The 20,466-nt window shown below is 38.9% G+C and overlaps 1 protein-coding gene across 4 annotated transcripts in view; it reads left to right on the forward strand.

Annotated features, from left to right (window-relative positions):
* Positions 1-14,499, forward strand: part of gabrg2 (gamma-aminobutyric acid type A receptor subunit gamma2) — a 135,329-nt gene extending 120,830 nt beyond the window's left edge. The window contains exons 8-10 of one of the 4 annotated variants that reach the window (XM_077224863.1): positions 5,009-5,214; positions 6,990-7,013; positions 11,495-14,499. In XM_077224863.1, coding sequence (XP_077080978.1) covers positions 5,009-5,214; positions 6,990-7,013; positions 11,495-11,776 — 512 coding nt within the window. In that variant the 3' untranslated portion in view covers positions 11,777-14,499. The remainder of the gene's footprint in view (positions 1-5,008; positions 5,215-6,989; positions 7,014-11,494) is intronic. The other 3 variants (XM_077224864.1, XM_077224865.1, XM_077224866.1) reach the window with 3 other exon arrangements.
* The last annotated feature ends 5,967 nt before the right edge of the window (positions 14,500-20,466 follow it).

Raw genomic sequence — 20,466 nt, forward strand, 5'->3', positions numbered from 1 at the left:
CACCTACATTTGAAATAACGAACTTGAGCGCACAAAAGACGCGATATGTGAACAGGCCCATAGACGGGTAATCAAAAACGCACCCAAAGCTTGGATTAACATAAATGCCATTAAATAAAATAAAATTTAAAAGATACAGGAGAGTTATAATACACACATAGCAGCCAATAAATCTGTTGTTCGATATCTGACTGCTTGTATTGCCCTGTGACTGATGGAAAATTTGCCTTGTTGTGTGCAGTAGAATTGTGATGCATCGCAATGCATCGTAGAATCGAATTGAATTGAATCGTTACCTGGTGAATCGTAATCGAATCGAATTGTGAGGGCAGTGCCAATGCACACCCCTATTAAGTTGTAGCTCCTAAGTTGTAGGATGACAGTAATGCTTCATTCTCATTTCGCTTTCTTTTCATGGAAAAAGGGAGATCGGCCAACCACTGTAGCTATGGAGAGCCATCCAGTTGAGTTCTCTCTTTTACTCTCACTCTCTCCCGATAAAGATTTAAGCTCCGGTTCAGTTATGTTTGTATGTGAGGATCCATGTCAGGTTTCAGAGGCTTGCAATGCTTTTTAACGAGGCTGTTTCTGCTGTCATCAATAAGTTCCAGGCAGCAAAGCAGCAGACAGCAACTTTTCGGTATCTCATCCCACGCAGAGCTCAAGAGCCTGCACCTCCTTCGAGTAATTTCTGCTCCAGTTCTCTGCAGCGCACCGGTGAGAGGCAGAACAGAGATGCTGCAGCTTAGGCGATCTTTCAGAGCGATTGGGCCACCTGGACTCGTGTGCCAGTGTGTATGTATCCCCGCCAACATGTTTACCTGAGGCCGGCAGCAGAGGTCCTTGATGGTCAGTCCTGTTCAGAGACGCAGACCGCTCTCTCTGTCTGAACTTGTCCTAGGAGGTTATCTCCCCCTGACATGGTGACTCCACTTGTTGACATCTCATGGTCACCTCTCTCAAATTATTTGGTGGCATGGCTTTTTGGCTTGCTAAGTTGGGGACACTTCATATTCTGTAACATTATTTACTTGAATACACTGACACTATTGGGTTGAGAACTGAACTGAGCTGATGATGACACGGTTTTCTCCAAAGCTGCTTGATTGAGTAATTGAACACATTCCATAATTGATGAACTTTACACAGTTATTGAACCTAACTGAATCATCACTTTACTGATTTCAAATGAATAATGACTGTTTACTATTGTCTTTTTTGAGCTACTTTACAGAAGAACTAAATTCTGTTTTCATCATTGAATCATTATTTTACTTGTATCACTGTAAAGCTGCTTTGAAAGAAATCTGCTTGATTATATTTTTTAAAGAAAAGAAAAAAGAGCCATAGAGGAGCTGTCTCCTCCTCAAAGCGAACTTTTGCCAGTATTTTCTGGTTACGAAAAAGATAGAAGTTCTGCATCCTATTCTGGATTTGCGTCCTCTGAATGTCATGCTCCGTGTGTTCAGTTTCAGAAGACAGCGTTCAGACACACACAGGAAGTTTCAATGGTTGCTTCGTGTTCTTTTTTTTGGCCTGGCCTTGGCTCCCCAGATGTTTACAAAATATATGGACATGGCTCTTGCCCCGTTGAGGCCCGGGTTGTGCATATTAGCAAGATTAAAGATGTGGGAAGTAAAAAGTCAGGGCCGACGAGAGAATTTTCATTTACTTAATTTATAGACACAAAGAAAAACGGGCATAGCACAACAAAATCAGCATTTCCGTATTATTATTATTTTTGAGTCAGGCTTGTCTTTCTTTCCCCATACCACATAGGCAGTCAGCTTACATTCTCTCTCCCTGTCTGTTTCTGAGAGCTGGCAATTAGCTATTTTTAGTACAATCACAGGAATTGGTGGTTCGGCATCACGGCTTAGTTCTCTGTCATTTTCTAAGGATGGGTTTGAATTTAAACAGCCAGAAGAGTGTGTTACTGCCAAGGCAGCAAAAAACGTTCTAGGAATGATCCTGGTTTCTTGCACGATGCAGGTATGATTGTCTCCTCCATGTGTTCAGTCTTTTTTCCTCAACACAGGGTGCGTTGTCTAGGTCAGTCTGTGCCGTCTGCTTTGTTCGCTAGGCAAGATCCTTTTTCTCTTAAGGCAGTTCACATTCCAGGAAGTCTGAATGAGGGGGCAGACCTGCTGTCAAGACATGGGCTGAGGCCCGGGAAGTGGAGGCTTCATTCTCAGGTTGTGGGCCTGATTTGGCAGACATTCAGAGTCTCAGAGATCTCTTTGGTTTTCTCTGACTCCTCCAGCACAACTGGGCCTAGATCGAGTTCTGTCATGACAACTCTCTGAGTATTTGGCATGGTAATGGATATGGTAATGTTGATATGTTTGGTCTTGGCGGGATAGATCTGCTACGCTGCTGCTGCTTTTATCGCTGCTGTAGGTTATTACTGCTATCAATACATACATGACACACTGTTGTGAGCAAGTAATTCATGCTGCTCCTCTACAATATAGACCTTATGCACCAGAGAAACGTGGGCGGCGTCATCTTTAGAATATTGTCTTTGAACTTCCGTTTTTGCGGTCGCTCTGTATATTTCTATGGCATTGCTGTCCAGGAGTAATTAGCTGGTGAAGTGGATTTACTTATTGTAGAGTTAACAAAAGTTATCATGAGCATTGTAATGTTTATCATAAGCATTGTAAAGCAGATGTCTTAACAAATGTCGACCGGGAATTTTTTTACGAGCAGTTCATTCATACCTATGCAAGAACGCTGTGAAAATACAGACCGGAAGTCAAAAGACAACGAGCGCAGCGCTGCAAAGGGGCGGGTCTACATTAGGTCTATAGCATACATGAATTGACCTATGGCTAAGCCACGCCCCCAAACACGATGAGCCAATAACAGTGCGCAATGCTAACCCATACACTCTGACATTCTCTGCTTCCTCGTCCATTGAAATGCATTGCAGTTAGTCAGTTTTCATTCGTTTTCATGTTTTTCTTGTCATTTTAAGCTTAAAATGGTCAAACGGTGTGCATGGAGTACATGCAACTCCGACACTAGGAATCCCGAGAGGCCGGGCGATGGTGTGTATTTTTTACCCTTTCCCAAGCCACATCTCAACCGAGATAAGTGTCTGGATTAAGTTATGCGGTAGACCACAACACTACCTAAACGAGGATTAAACAAGTAAATTAATCAAGGATGTCTACATCTGTTCTAAGGTAAGTCAAAAACGTATTTGAACATTATCTTTAACATCTCTAACGTAACGTTAGCCTAACATTAGAGAACGTTAGCGTTAGCTTCTAGCTGCGTTGTACATCATGTCTCTTAGCTTCATTAACGTATCTGTAAATAACCAAGATAACAAATGTTAGCAATGTTGTGCTGAATGATTCATGTAAATACTGTAGCACCAAACTAACGGAGAGCTACTCTTGGTAAAGAGAGGGTAAAAAGGCTTGTCCTGGAAACGTATGCAACTTACACCTGTACATATTTAATTTGATCATGAACCAGTAATTACATATTAAAGCACAATATTTTAGACAACTTTCTACCAAAATATATATCAATATAATCTTTTTGTCTCCAAAAATCATCAATTGCCTCCTGTGAAATGTCTCCTACTGTGACAGCTGCCATAGCGCCTGTCACCGAATGTTGACTGTTTGTCCGGGTGAGTGGAGGGGGCATGGCTTAGCCATAGGTCAATTACCCGTAGCAGATGGAGGTGGAGGGTTTCTGAAAGCGTGCTGCACTGCTAAGGCAAATGCTACCCATGTATTTGAAGGTTCAGCATGCAAGCTCATTGGCTACTGATAGAGAAGGGAACCAATCAGCTGTACCCTATAGATAATGATGTGATTATGAGCAGGTTGAGTTAGGATCTATTAGCCTGCGCCATCTAGAGTTTTATGACAGAACTTTGTATTTCACTGGCCTGTAGGTTCAGTGCTGGCATTTCTACAGGAAAGGGTGCATCGGCAGCCATTGTGGCTGAGCATGTGTCCTTTACTGGTCTATGTTTGGGAAGACATTCCATGATATCCTGTTTTATGTGTGGGCGAGACGGTTGCGAATTTTCTGCCTTGTAAGCATTCTGTTTTGGGATATATCTGTGGTGTTGGAGGCTTTGACAAATCCTCCTTTTGAGCCATTGGATTTAGATTCAGACTTTTAAGTCTGAATGGCTATTGGTGTTGTCATCTCTTAAAACGCTTGGAGATTTGCAGGCACTGTATGTCTTTTGTTTTTCCTTCAATTGTGCTATAAAAGAGCATCCTTGAATGAGCAAGGATCTAGCATGTTTACTTAAACTGCTCAGGTGATGTCAATGGTTTCAAAAATACAATTTAAAATCACATTAAAGATTCATGTAACAAGTAGGCTGCTTTCTAAATCTCCACTACATCTTGTTTTCTCATCTTTCAGAGGGGATCAAACCTAATAAAGTCAGTAGTTTGCACATTGTAGTTAAGATTGTGATGAATTATTAAAGCATTTTTTCCCTTAAGGGCTTTCAACATACAATCTGAAAAAAATGAAGGGCTCTGAATACCCTGTATCTTCTGTAAGTGCCGTTTGTAATACATTTGTAATTAATAATACATCATATTTAATTCCCCATAATGCTCTTATTAACCCCCAAATCTTTTCAAAAAGGAGCTATATGAAGAATCCAAATTAATATCTTGTGGGTTCTGACCAATTTAGTTAATTGGTTACACTCATTAACATTTAAAATTAATTTAATAATTAATTAATAGTAAATATGCAGTATTTATACATTCACCTTATCTTATTATTTTATATTTTCCAAACAATAATAACAATTTTTTTTAATGTTATAATTTGTTTTACGTTGCCTCTTAAATGAGTGGTTGAATTGTTGTCCAGTAGGAATTAAAATCCAAACCACAAGCGTGGACTAGCCGTGTGAAAGATAAATACCACAGATGTAACCTCAGTAATCCAAATGCAACAGATGTTGAAATGTCCATGCTCTTATTTCAGTGTTATTTACTTTGTTCCCCAGGAATCACAACTGTGCTTACCATGACCACTTTGAGTACCATTGCTCGGAAGTCCTTACCCAAAGTGTCGTACGTCACAGCTATGGACCTCTTCGTGTCTGTGTGCTTCATCTTTGTTTTCGCCGCTCTAATCGAGTACGGAATGCTCCACTACTTTGTGAGCAACCGCAAGCCCAGCGCAAAAAAAGACAAGAAGAAGAAAAATCCTGTGAGTACAATTCCTAAAGCAATTCACATTATCACCTACAGTACAGCAATATTATAAAGTGTATTTACTACCATTGTTGTAAGTATTTTAGATTAACCTATTTGAGAACTGCAATTGTTAGTATTTTAGAGTCAAGGATTGAGTACTCCGAATAATAGCACTCTTCCACAATTTAGTGAGCTGCCTAGACTGCGTAAGGTTAAGGTAGTTTTATAGTGCAGCCAAAAAGTATCCAGCAGGCATGTGAATACCTTCAGTACTGTTTAAATGGAATCACATTATAAACTTATAGTTGGTTGGGAATATTGATTGTAAAGAGCTGGAATCATAAGTCTCTTTTCCACTGTTGGGCCAAACACTTCTAAGTACGCTAAGGGTATAGCTATACTTCCACTTGAGTTTGGTTCAGCACTGCACAATGACAAAGTGTTCTCTGACCGAAATTCTCAGCTTTTATTTACATTAAGCATAATTTAAATCTCTAGGATTATATCGTTTGGATTTACAAATCTTGTAATGCAGTGGATTGTAATACAGTCTCTGTATAACCCATTACATCAAAATTACCTGCCATTGACATTAATTCATATGTTGGGTTGTTAGTACACCCTTTTTTAGAATTCAAATAAATTATTAAATCTATTTTTCAACAACAAGGTGCATTATATAAACTAACCGGCTGGACCGGACCGGCCCGACATGGAATGAAACGGTTAAGCAACTCGAACGGTTTGGCCTGACAGTGGACGGTTATATTCTTGAGGACTCAAATGTAGAAAATAGAAATAATAAAGTAATTGTTTCCAAACCTTTGAATCATTAGTTGCTGTCCATGATGAGCATTTTAAATCAGTCACCAATAAGGTTCTGACATGCCTATGTAGGTGATACACAATGAGAAAGCTCACTAGGTTTTGTAACATAGCTATAGTGTGCACGCTAGAAACTTGCCCCAGATGTGGTCAGCTTTGCCAGCGTAGACCACCTGGGTTAAACAGTGTCACTGAACAGTGATGTCCTTGATCCGAATCATTTCGGCAGCAGGTTTAAAGAGCAGTCTTAGATGTTCAGCTCAGCATGGTGCTCATATCTGTAGCTTGAGGAGGGCTGATCTCAGTAAATGGGGTCGTTCTACTTTCAGATGATTAAAGGGGTGCCAGAAATGTCTTATTTGATTTTGGGGTTGAAAAATGTTAGGCGGATTTTCAAACCACATTCGACAGATTGGTGACCAGTCAAAGGCACACTCTGAAGAAAAACTCATCAAATAAAATGACAAGTTTTGCTGAAGAAGTGTTTTGATCTATGCAGAGTGGAAGAGTATCAGTTTCCTCCTCAGATGATTATGTTCTTCTTTTGTGGTTTGGTAATTAATGTTTGCCGATTTGTACTTTTCGTTTATAAGAAATGTCAGTTTCCAAACTGTAAAATCTGATCGGATGAGCCATGTTCAAAACCATGTCAAATATACTGTATTTAATTGTATCGTTGATAGTATTTTAAATTAATCCTTGCACTTTGCAGATGTGTTCTCCTTAAGAATGAGCATTTTTATTCTGTGTTTTAACAACATGCAGTGAACCTGTTAAGATATACTGCCTTGCACCCCTTCCTTCCTCTGTGTCTATGTATATTTCAGAGTCTTCTTTATATTATATCGTATGTCTATTTTTATGTTGTTGTTGGTGTTGGTGTTGGTGGTGGTTTGTTCATGTTTGTTTTCTTCTTTTCAATTTCTAATTTTCTTTGTTGTTTGTTTCCTGTGTGGACAAAAGCTCCTGCGGCTCTTTTCCTCAAAGGTATATTGCTCATGTAAACTTCACTAATCATGCATGTTTCTGCATTCTGCGCAACCACACTGCTCTTGTGTCTGGTCTTTAGATTCACTGCACTAACATCTAGTAAGTTTAGTACTGAACCTCCTGTGCTGTGAAACCCAGTGGGACTCTTATTTTACTTAAATAGAACAGCAATGACTGAAATATTTACATCTTTCATTTAATTAAAAATAGGCCGCCTTCCTCCCTCTCTGTGTGCTTGAATATGAGGCTTTAAACCTGACAGAAATAGTCAGCAGAGCCTTAACAGCTTGAAATAGACAACCACGCTGATTACCTTAATTCCAATTAAACAGCATAAGCTTGATGGCTTTGGCAGATTTAGCCATAGTAATCATTTAAAACTCAATGTACATGGGGCGCGGACCGATATTTGTAACTTCCACTTAGTATTAGAAGAAAGTTTGCTGGATTTTGGAGGAAATTAAATTATATCCGTGTGTAATCAGACTAAACCAGTGGTTCTCAACTAGTTTCTCTTCCGGACCTAGATTTTACAGTGGACAACAAACACCGGGTCTGATTCATTAATAATTCAGCAGAAAGTACAAACTTTTTACACACAGGACAATTCTTCCAAAAAATGTCACCAGATTCACAACGTGTGTGTACTAGGGGTTGAACGAAAAAAAAAAAATTTGAAGTCAACTTTTAGGTGCTTGATTTCAGTATCAAGTATTCAGATGGTGTACACAAATACAACTAGTGAAGCGCTCTCAGAAGTGTGCTTTTATTTGTCATTTTAACTAATGGAATATGAGCGTTAGAGTGGACTTTAAAGATGTATTATCCTGTGGCCCCCTCTATAGGACAGCATTAGTATTACAGTCAGTCAGATTTGATCGTAATTTATATGAAAATCTTAACTCTGATCAGTTAGAAAAGATATAGCGCACTAAGTCTAAACAGTCTGGATGTCTTCTGCAAGGCTTCCATGTTGTTAGTGTCAAAATAACATGATCAGCGACTAGACAACGTCAAATGACGTCAAGCTTGTTTCATGGCAGAGAATTAAAATCGACGTGTTGACTAGCCGACTAGTCTGAGCAACCCCTAGTGCACACACACAAGAATTTATTCTATTCTTTTGTTAATGAATTTGTAGTAGGCTATTCTAAATGTCTGACCACAAACCCAAGGTTAGTAATTTGCATAAAATACACCCAAACCATCTCAATATAAGGGCTTTCCGCGCAACCTTTCTTAAACAGCAGGGTGGGCAAAGAGTGTAGCTCCAATTCCAATCAAACACAACTAAAACATCTAAACAAAGTCTTCAGGATTTCTTCAGGTAGGTATGTTTTTGTTTAGGGTTGGAGCTAAATTCTGATTGTGTATTATTAGGTTTTCTGTTTTTGTGACTCTATCACACTTTCAACCTATTTTTGTGTCATAGCCAACCAGTTGAGAACCACATTTAAAAGAAATGCACTTTGAATTGATCTCTCTCTCTCTCTCTCTCTCTCTCTCTCTCTCATTCTCTCTCTCTCTCTCTCTCTCTCTCTCTCTCTCTCTCTCTCTCTCTTTCTCTCTCTCTCTCTCTCTCTCTCTCTCTCTCTCTCTCTCTCTCTCTCTCTCTCTCTCTCTCTCTCTATCTATCTATCTATCTATCTCTCTCTCACACACACACACACACACACACACACACACACACACACACACACACACACACACACACACACACACACACCAGGACAGGCAGACAAGCACTTCATCTTTAATAGGTTGTCGTATTTCATCCAGTTAAAGCTGCCAATTCCACTGTATTTGTTTCTATTCGCTTGGCAGACTCTTTGTGCTCGTTGCTTTCCACACGCTTCAGTGAAACCCTTTGAGAAGCGATTCACATGACCCCGTTTTAACACAGCCTCAGGTGGCTCTGTCCTAAATGCTACACATTGTACACTCAGAGAAGCCAGCATGAACAGCTGGTTGTGCTTCGTTTTTCAAAGGGATTTGAAGCACCCTTCCAATGCTGGGCAAAATGATTGTGAGTCCAGAAATGTGGATATGTCCCAATGAGGCTGCTTCTCTTGGCTTTGTTGGGAAATATTGACAATCAGGTCTTGTAACATTTGTGTATTTCAAGTGTATATTTAAACTTATATTTCAGTACTGTTGCTGGCCAAGATACAAGATTGAATGGATATTAATAATTAATTATTTAGCTGTTCTTCTGCATTTTGACACACAGTGCCCTGTTTGAAAAAGCAGTGTATAGTCTTTTAACATTTATCTTTTTATCCTGCATCGTTCTGATGACATTTTTGCCAAATAAATGATGCACTTATGTTTTATTATTTTTGCAGAACACATATACTAGTGCAGTGGTTCCCAAACAGGAGTACACGACGTGCCATTTATTTCATTCTACACCACCTTAAAATAACATAAAAAAACGAGCATGTATTTCTAACAGGCAAAATGCTGCATCTAGTGTAAAAGGGAAAATGGTAGTGCTGTAAAAGGTCATCCAATCAAATTACCTCATCTTTTGCGGTCAAAACTGAGTGCATCCACACAAGCAATATGAATGCAGGTATGATAGATTGCATGCAGAGTATGCTGCCTTAAAAAATGGCTCTATATTTCTGCCGTTCTCAAGGAGAAAAAAAACGTGTGGTTTTAGCACTTACTTGCATAAAGAACAAATATAGAAACATAGTGCATAGAGATCGATTCAAGACTCAAACTCTCTTTGATACAGAAACATACCTTGTGCGAGTTCTTGTTTTTAATGTTGATCATATTATACAAGCAACAATGCAATTTTTTCTGAATAACCAAATGATTATGTGCAAATGTGACTGATTTTATACAACAGTTCAACAAACAAAAAGGTAATGTTAAGTGACATATTTAACAGTATTTTAAACATTGTTTGTTCTATTTTTCTACAAAATAATAGTTCTAATGAAATAACTGTTGTGTTTCTTCAACACACAGCGGTGTTTCGTTAGTGAACGAATATGCGGTTTTGAACAATTTAAGAGAGTCAATGATTTAATAGTTATGTTTCCATCCACCCATTTCTATGCGCAGTTTAGGATATTGCATCAAAAACTTCTGGATGGAAAACCCAAGATGCACATAAATTCTAAAAATGCGTATAAAAAATGTATGCGCTTGTTTGAGTCAGATGAATTTTTTATCTGACAAGAAAATATGCGCATAAACTACGATGGAAACAAATTTACCAAATAAATTCCATGATCCTCATTAAAAAAAATTTGACTTCCTAGACAGTGACTTGCCGCCACCTACTGGTGGTTTTAGTTTAATTATTTAACTCTTCCCCCGCCAGTGTCTTGGAAAAAAGTTGCCTGCCAGCACCAGCATTTTTGATTGTTTTCACAAAGGTTTCATGGCCCCCAGAATATTTAGTTTTTTATGAATATCTGAACATGCAGCATATCCAAAGAAAGAACAGATCCCCTGCTCTTGAACAAAAAACATGTTTTATTCTAGCTCAACACTTGAATCTTAGTTTAATGAACTAAGTTTCATTAAAAAAGCAACATTTCGAGGCAAAAAGCTGAGAAAATTAATTGCTTGTCAAAGACTACATCCAGATAAGATTCAGAACGATGATCAAAACACAGATGGAGGAGATCGAGTCCATCAACACCCCGAAAGCTCCACAGTCCTATAGCTCGTCCTGGGTGGACATTTCATTCAGTAACATTAGGTAGTTTTGATTTATATGCTGTTTAATGTTGGTGATCGTGTTATTTTACATATGCATATGATTACATATGATATCGCTTCTTCTTTGCATGTGTTTTGATCTGGAGATCAAGTAATCTTTCAGAAGATGCATAATAGCGCCCCCTACCGTATAACTGAAAACACGGAAAGCTGGAAGTGTCCGTCAATGGCGGGGAAGCATTGTCTAATAAATCATCATTTTCATTTGATCGAAACGATTGATTTACTTGAATTTATTGCTTTATTTATTATATTAATAATTAAATCAATGAAATATTCAGAATTTGACATGACGCATTAAATAGGGTTAGAAAAACTTTGCCTTAATAGGTAAAGAAAAAATGCTCCTGAAAATCAAATGAAGGGGCAAATATTGTCCCTTAATGGAAATGCGGATACAAGAAAGGATGTTAAATGCCTCAGGGGATACACCCCTGTAAAAAGTTTGGGAACCACTCTAGTGTAATATAATCATTGACCAACAATAAAAAAAAACTTTAAAAGACAGATAAATGTACATTGAACAGCCATAATATTAATTTAGTATTCATTCAAGTAGTAAATTCTTTTTACATCCAAATATTGCAGTTACATATCATTCAATACATTCCACCCGCAAAAAAAATTAGGGGCAAAGCACGTATTGACAGACCATTTAACGCAGACCCTAACAGCTGGTGGAGATGTCCCGTGTGTTTGATGTGACCCTTGCTGATTGTGTTTTCTTCTAAAAGCAGGCCCCAACCGTGGACATCCGCCCGCGCTCCGCCACTGCCATCCAGATGAACAACGCCACCCACATGCAGGAGCGGGATGAGGAATACGGTTATGAATGTCTGGATGGGAAGGACTGCACCAGCTTCTTCTGCTGCTTTGAGGACTGTCGCTCAGGAGCCTGGCGGCACGGCCGTTTGCACATCCGTGTTGCTAAGATAGACTCTTACGCCCGCATTTTCTTTCCTACTGCATTTGGTCTATTCAATGTAGTTTACTGGTTTTCCTATCTCTATCTTTAAAAAATACATATATAGGCCTATATACAAAGGCTGGCCTTATTTTATGTTACAGATTCCAGCAAGACCCTTTCTTGGAAACGGGAACCCACTGAAAACATTAAGTTGCATTGTGGTGGTGTTGTTGTTGTTTTTCCAGTCTATGTTATGTGCAATTTTTACTAACTATTTATTTATTTATTTATTTATTTATTTATTTATTTATTTTGTTTAAAAGTTTACGATTTTTGTGCACTCATGTAATATGTGAATTGTTGGTTTGTCTATGTTTACATCTTTTTTCTAGAAAGTATATCTTGTGTATAAAGCAAAAGTTGTAGCAAAAAAACAAAACAAAAAAAACACACACGAGCGGAAGGGGCAGACAGTGGAAACCTGCATATGTAAGATTATTCATCCAGAAGTGGTTGGGCAAAAGGCAGAACATATGAGTACTGCATGCCTACATGTTCTTTTACGCCCCTAGAGATCAAGCACTAAAGAGATTTTGAGAAACTTTATCCAAATGCATGGCTGTCAGGCCTATGTGAGGTAAAAGCAATCAATCAAATATGTCCTAGCATTTTATTATTTTTGCATTCTACAGATCAAATGTAAAAATGTAAGTGTTTGAAAAGAGTTTTTCATGTGTGGTCACGGCTGGTTAAACGTTTGGTCACCTGTACAAATGTTGTAAATAATGAATACTGTATAATGCATGCACCTTTTAGGCCAAAATTAGCAAAAGTCTTTTATTATCATCAACTGATAAAAGGCAAAAAAAAGGGTCAGGAAAGCTTAACTTCAACAGTCCAGCTACATTTTACATCATTTATGGCCACTTCTAGATGTCTGTCATTTATAAATGCACAATGATATTGTTATATGTAAAAGTACTGTTTTCAATTTTTGCATCCTTTTGGGTATCAGTATGAGCCTCCTATCCATCCTTGGATAGTTGTGGTATATAGGCCTACCCACAAAATAAATATTAACCCAAAGTTAGTCCAGCTCATCTTTCAGTTGATGGGGTGAGTATTCTGTAGTCTACTATAGTCATATTCTTCCCCCATTATTAGTAGTATTATTTTGTTTAACAAAATGAATAGAACAAAGTTTTAAACAAAATATTTCCTTTACTAGCACTGTCTTTTCCAAACACATGTAACAGAATGTTGTCAAACAAACTGCAAAATATCTACATGCTTTTTTTCTTTTTCTTTTGTTTGTGTATTAGTTTATATTGTAAATGATTAATTTGGACTTAAAAATAGGATGACATTTAATTTAACAAAAAAAAACTTATTTCAATGAATTTAGTACATAATCTGTAGATTGATACGTTACTGTGTGTGTTATTTGTTGCAGTTAGCAAATGACATGCATGCATGTATTAAATAGTATCTTTATAACATTAACATGTATACATGGGAAACAGATAAATTACAGCATCATTAATAAAATGTAACATATGCAAGCACAACCCACTTTCTATTTTAAAAAACCATTAACTTCAGAATCTTACCCCAGGTAGATAGCTATGCTACTGAGTACATAAATATGTTTGGTGTTGGGCACCGCTGCTCAAGTGTTATCACGAAAAATATAGGTAGTATAGTATTACAAAAACTGGGTAATAAGGTACCCTGAACCTAACCTTAACCCATGTAGTTTCCTTATGTTACCCAGTACTTTCTTAGGTAAGTACACTGTAAGTACACATACTGTAAAATAAAGTGCAACCAATATATAAATAAATAAATAAACACCAAAACAAATGCAACTAAAAACACTGTGTACTAAAATCTCAGAATTGCCAAAGTGTTGCGGCATAATCAGATGTTTAGATAATTTTGTTTTTTTACTGCTGCATTAAAAATGAAAATCACTGAACAGGTGCAACTGTTTGGTAGCAAAAATGACAAATAAGCAAACATTTCTGGTTACATACAGTAAAACATGATTTACAGTTAGAGAAATATATACTGTTTGATTTCTAACCCTATTACATTAACCTTCCAGCTGAACAAACCAGCATACTGTATGGTTTTGGATATTTTGGATATATGCATCTTGATAGTTTTGCATTATACACGTGGGCATGTTTAATTTTTGATTAGTTTATACTCATTCAAATTAGGTGTCATATGAGTATCTTGAAAATTCTCTTATGAGAATATGAACACTATTATCAGCACAGAATCGGTTTGCTGTTTGTGTGCCATCTACATTCATATCAGAAAATCGAATCACTTTGCTCCTAATATTTTTCCCAGAGATATCACCTAGACGTGAGAGATGTACCATTTATTATTTCCTGTAGAATGACATGGATGTGGTTATGTAAGATTGGCTGTGGAACAGAGGAGGAAGCTACAGTCTCTCCTAGATGGGTTCCAGGTAATACTGCAGGCATACGTGGACATACTGTATGAGGCTTTATTGACTTTTATTTGTCAGAGCTCATGTGGTTAGGAACACCATGCATTACAGTTTGCTTCACACGCGTTGCTCATGCTTCTCCTGCAGACAATTACACTTGTCCACGCACCAATTCCCCATCCTTATAATAGCGTCAGTTACATCACCCATGAACAGTAACCAAATTACCTTAATTACATAAACACAAAATAATCATACAAAAATAAATCTCATCCCCCAACAGGACATATGAGAGATATAACATGCCATAACAGGCAATATCAAACAGTTTGTAACCATTGTACAAAATAAACATGTTTTCATCACCTCTTGTGTGTTTTCATTTTTTTTTTCTCTAACACATAACATAAAACTATCACAGATTCTATGCAGAAAAGAAAAAATACACCATGTTAAAATACATGTTCTTACATTGTAAAACCTTGAAACCAACCACAAAAGTGCAATATATACTATTTATCAACACGAAAGCATACTAGGTAATGTCCTGAACGAGTTAGCACATCCTCAGACGCGTGCTCCCCAACTACTGACAATCAGCGGCCCTGATAGTGGTCTCAACTCCTGAACACTTTTGTCTACATCTTGACCAGCACCATGGGAAGTTAGTGCTGTTTCCTTCCCTCTGGACCTGTAAGGCTTTAAGCGTTCATGGTAAACAACTTTAGGTTCTGCATTAACATTTCTCAGGTCCAATATACTGTATAAATTATACCCGTCATGTCCATAGTAACCACCCGATATAGTCCGGTCCATTTTGGCTCAAGTTTCTTTTGTGTGGTTGGATCATTCATCCACACCAGGTCGCCAACTTTGAAAGGCCTGAATTTCTCCTACCTATTAACCCTCTGGGCTCTGAGAGGGTTTTGGCGCTTCGACATTTAATCATAAAAATGGCTAAAGTTTCATTTCAATGTATTCAGCACAAACTGTGCTAAGTGTGCTATGTAAGTGGCATGTACAATTTTGTATTCTTGAGAAAATTACATTTATTTGTGGTTAGTGAATTATTTTTATTTTTTAAGTCACTGAAATAAGGCCATAAAACACATACTGAACATTTGTTCACAGGATATTTAAATGGTCTGAAAACCAGTCAGTATCTGGTGTGACCATCATTTGCCTCACGCAGTGCAACACATCTCCTTTGCATAGAGTTGATCAGGTTGTTGATTGTGGCCTGTGGAATGTTGGTCCACTCCTCTTCAATGACTGTGCGAAGTTGCTGGATATTGGCAGGACCTGGGACATGCTGTCATGTACGCCGATCCAGAGCATCCCAAACATGCTCAATGGGTGACATGTCCGGTGAGTATCCTGGCCATGCAAGAACTGGGATGTTTTCAGCTTCCGGGAATTGTGTCCAGATCCTTGCAACATGGGGCCGTGGATTATCATGCTGCAACATGATGTGATGGTCGTGGATGAATGGCACAACAATGGGCCTCAGGATCTCATCACGGTATCTCTGTGCATTCAAAATGCCATCTATAAAATGCACCTGTGTTCATTTTCCATAACATACACCTGCCCATACCATAACCCCACCGCCACCATGGGCCACTCAATCCACAATGTTGACATCAGCAAACCGCTCACCAACACGATACCATACATGCTGTCTGCCATCTGCCATGTACAGTGAAAACCGGGATTCATCCATGAAGAGAACACCTCTCCAAAGTGCCAGACGCCATAGAATGTGAGCATTTGTCCACTCAAGTCGCTTACGACCATGACGACTCACGACTGACGACTCAGTCAGGTCGAGACCCCGATGAGGACGACGAGTATGCAGATGAACTTCCCTGAGACGGTTTCTGATAGTTTATACAGAAAGTTTTGGTTATGCAAACCGATTGTTGCAGCAGCTGTCCGGGTGGCTGGTCTCAGACGTTCTTGGAAGTGAAGATACTGGATGTGGAGGTCCTGGGCTGGTGTGGTTACACGTGGTCTGCGGTTGAGAGGCCGGTTGGATGTACTACCAAATTCTCTGAAACGCCTTTGGAGACGGCTTATGGTAGCGAAATGAACATTGAATTCACGGGCAACAGCTCTGGTGGACATTCCTGCAGTCAGCATGCCAATTGCAGGCTCCCACAAAACTTGCAACATCTGTGGCATTGTGCTGTGTGATAAAACTGTACATTTTAGAGTGGCCTTTTATTGTGGCCAGCCTAAGGCACACCTGTGCAATAATCATGCTGTCTAATCAGCATCTTGATATGCCACACCTGTGAGGTGGATGGATTATCTCGGCAAAGGAGAAGTGCTCACTAACACAGATTTAGACAGATGTGTGAACAATATTTGAGAGCAATAGGCCTTTTGTGCACATTGAAAAAGATATAGTTGATCTCTGTCTAGCTCTGGTCCACACTTCAGTACAGTAGGTGGTGGTAATGCACCATTGAACCGCCATTAAACATCGAAGAAGAAGAAGAAGAAGAAGAAGAAGACTGTTCTTGGGAGAATGCAGTTATTGCAAGGTAAGTGAAATTACTATATATTTTGTTAAAAATTCAGTAGCCTCTAACGTTTACTAAGATAATTAGCAAACATTAAAATGCACAGAACTAATAATCATCCTCTAAATATCCGATATATAAATATCCAATATGTGTGACCAGAGACCTTGTTCAAATCTCTGCAAAATTTCATCAGCCAAAATTATACAAATATATTACCAAATTACCATATAGACCTCCCAGACACCTCTGTACTCAACTGGAGGGACACCATCATCTGGTGTCTAAAGAGTGTCTACCCCCGTTCCAGAACACAGCCAGACCCAGAACACCTTCAACCATGGAGAAACATGTGAGCCCACCGCAGACCACAGCCAGAGGAGAAGAGGACAGTGTTGACCCTCGCCCCAGAAGAGGAGCCCCACAGTGAGTCTGACCAGGGGTGTGAGCCCACGACACCTGTGGCTGAGTGTATAATGGTGAAAATAGAGACTGAGGACTGGCTGATGAACTTCGGTGCAGAGGTATCAACTCCTACCCTATCCCACCCCGTTTCATGTTCTTCATTTTGGTTTCTAGACAGCACTGTGAACCGTTTGGACAATGATTTACAGTTTGTAACTCAGCTTGTGTCCACTATAAATTGGAACGCCTGTTCTCATTGTGTAGTCTACAAACAAATCACAGATTCTCAATAGAACACAAAACTCACAAAGAGATTCATTGCACAAACAACCACAGTGCATTTACAACTTCACAGGACATACGTCACAAACCCATATACCCTCATAGATAATACATACACCTCTGAATACGTGAGTGTGTGTGTTCTCGAACTGTCTTATATTCCAGCATGTATTCTACAAAGTTAGGATCAGCCTCACCAGGAACAATATCAAGTCCAGGAGCGTGATCAATGAAGTGGAAAAACTGTCCAAAGTCCTCTAACAAAGTAATCCTGACAGCGAGCCCACTGAAATACTCCCAGGAGGAGCGGTGCTTCCAGGACAGTTAACCTCGGAATAATCCACATACGCTCCGTCAGGTTTGTGAATGAGAAAATGCTTCTCCCGAAGACCGCCTTCCTCCTTCCTTTTATGGCAACAATAATAGTCATTTCCTGTTTACTGGGCGAAACCCACGTGATGAGAAGTCACACGGAAATCTCGCTTGCAGTATAATGAGCATATACAGCGTACAGAGGAAAGCTGACAAGGTAATACATAGAGTGACACAACATACTTACTTAAATGGCACTAACCTTATTAAAAAAACTTCCCCTTATGTGGCCACTCTACAAGTTTGCTCGGATTCTTCATCGCTGTTTCTAGACAGCACTAAGAACTGTTTGGACTTTGCAACCACCAGTAGTGCCTGAGCAAGAGGATCCTGCGGCTCCGTATCCAGCCTCTGATCTCCATCCCGGCCCGTCAACCTGTCAGCTCCCCCTTGGGTCCATCCGCCTTCGGCTCCACCAGACACCCTCGGCCTTGCGGCTCCACCGGGTTCCCTCATCCCACCGGCTCCCCCTTGATCAGTCGTCACTCAACTGCCGCCATGGTGTAATGAAACACTTATGTTCAGTTAGTTTTATTTTCATCTATCACGTGTTTCTTTGTCTTAGTTTCCCGCCAGTCATCAGTTGTCATGGACACCCATCTAATCATCACACCTGTTCGTTATATTCTCATTATCACAGTGTATTTAAGTTCCTTCAGTTGTCGGTTATTATAGTGCACGCTGTTACACATGCTGCCTTCTAGTTTAATAAACCTTGTTGATATTTTTATAATCTGTATTTATCTTCCTCTGACCCCGTGTGACAAGTGTACTATGCGCTGCTCTCAAAGCAGGAGTACTCAAAAGGTTGATATCAGTGTGGTGTAAGTTAACCTCGCTAGCACAGATTTTCTAACTCTTTTACTGTATATGATGAAATATGTTTAAGATGAAATTAAATTGTATTATTCATTAATTTTATTTATAATTAATATAAACAATATAATTATAGTCATGTAAAGATTAAATAAAACTTCATTGTTATGAGGCCGTATGGAGAAAGTGCTTTTTGCATACATGGTTAGACATGTAGAAAAAATATTTTAAATTAAAGTTCTTGGTCAATCATGATTTGTTCTGGAAAACACAGATTTCATGCAAAAATGTGTCCGTTCGCATGCTTAGTGAATTAGACCGGGTCTTCCTAGCCTTGTTTGGGAATCAGACACACTGTCAGTTTAAATCTAGAATGAAAACATATCTCTTTAACCTGGCATACACATAACAGATCACATTACTATAATTCGCATCTGTTAAAGGATTGTTAGGCTGAAACCAGGAACACTTTCCATGACACCCGATGTACTTGTTACAATGTAAGAAGAATGGCATCTAAGCTAATGTTAGTCTTTCTATTTATCCCCAGGTTACCGTAGTCAGCCATATCCGGTCCGTATCCAGATCATAGGCGGACCTGCACCTAGAAACAACCACATCGTAGCCCAGAATGTCAGCAGAAATTGTGTGAACGAGACAAACCCCTGTGAATGCATCGTCTGGTCAGCCATCGGCACAGATCCTCAGAAACAAGAACAAGACAGGTCTTCCTCGCAGACCCTATGGCCAGCATCGGCTCCATACCGGCATGATGAATCCGATCTTCAAGCAAAAGGAACTGGATGAAATATTTTAATGTTACCAATCTACAATCTGATTTCTGACTTTTGATACAGCCTAAAATCATAATCACACCATGTTCGTTCATTGGCCAGAGGAGAACTGGCCCCCCGACTGAGCCTGGTTTCTCCCAAGATTTTTTTTCTCCCTTCTGTCACCTGATGGAGTTTGGGTTCCTTGCAACTGTCGCCTCTGGCTTGCTTAGTTTAGGACACTTAAAATTCAACAATATTATTGATCTGACTGTACTGACGCTGTTGAATGAAAACTAACCTGAGCTGGACGATGACATCATTGTTAATGTTTTTGGCAGAACTGCTTTATAGATTAAATGAACCAATTTAATAATTGATGATCTTTACAACAGAAATGAATCAACTTCAGCTGAACAATTACACTATTTTCTTTTAGAGCTGCTGTACAACAGAAATTAACTCTGTTTGCTTTGTTTAATCATTTTCCTGTTATCACTGTAAAGTTCCTTTAAACAATCTGTATAAAGCTCTATAAAGGTGACTTAGCTTGACTTGACAACCTTTTCTTCAAGATTTGGAGTTTGTATGCTCAAGCAGTTTCCTGATCCTACTGTCCACTGTTTCCCCAATCATTTCTCCCAATAACTTTTTCTAAGTAATAAACGTGACCAAAATAAATACAATGGGGGGAAAAGGATGAATTAAAATAAAAGTGACACTAACTTTGTGGAATTGTGAAGTTGAAACAGTATGTTAATATCACCCAAAATCTAAATATTAAAGGGTTAGTTCACCCAAAAATAAAAATTCTGCCAGTATTTACTCTCCCTAGAAGCCTATGGAGGAGTATGGAGGAATGATCCAGATGAACGAAGGTCTTACGGAGTTGGAACAACATGAGGGTGAGTAAATACTGACAGAATTTTCATTTTTGGGTGAACTATCCCTTTAACCCTGTAAGATATTAAAATGGTCATTTATTGGAGAGTAAATTTGGAGATTTTGTTGCTTTTATATGAAATGAAGGGAAGTAAATGTTTGCCCAGACTGAGTGTTTTGGGGATTGAGTCAGGCTTTAGAAGAGGATACACAATGTCAGGTAAAGGGTCAATACCTCACGAAAACAAATACAAAGCACTTGCCCTCACTGTTG

Source organism: Siphateles boraxobius, unplaced genomic scaffold, assembly GCF_051911475.1.
Source record: "Siphateles boraxobius isolate OS27281-9 unplaced genomic scaffold, OSU_SipBor_1 92, whole genome shotgun sequence".
In the NCBI taxonomy this organism is placed as follows: domain Eukaryota; kingdom Metazoa; phylum Chordata; class Actinopteri; order Cypriniformes; family Leuciscidae; genus Siphateles; species Siphateles boraxobius.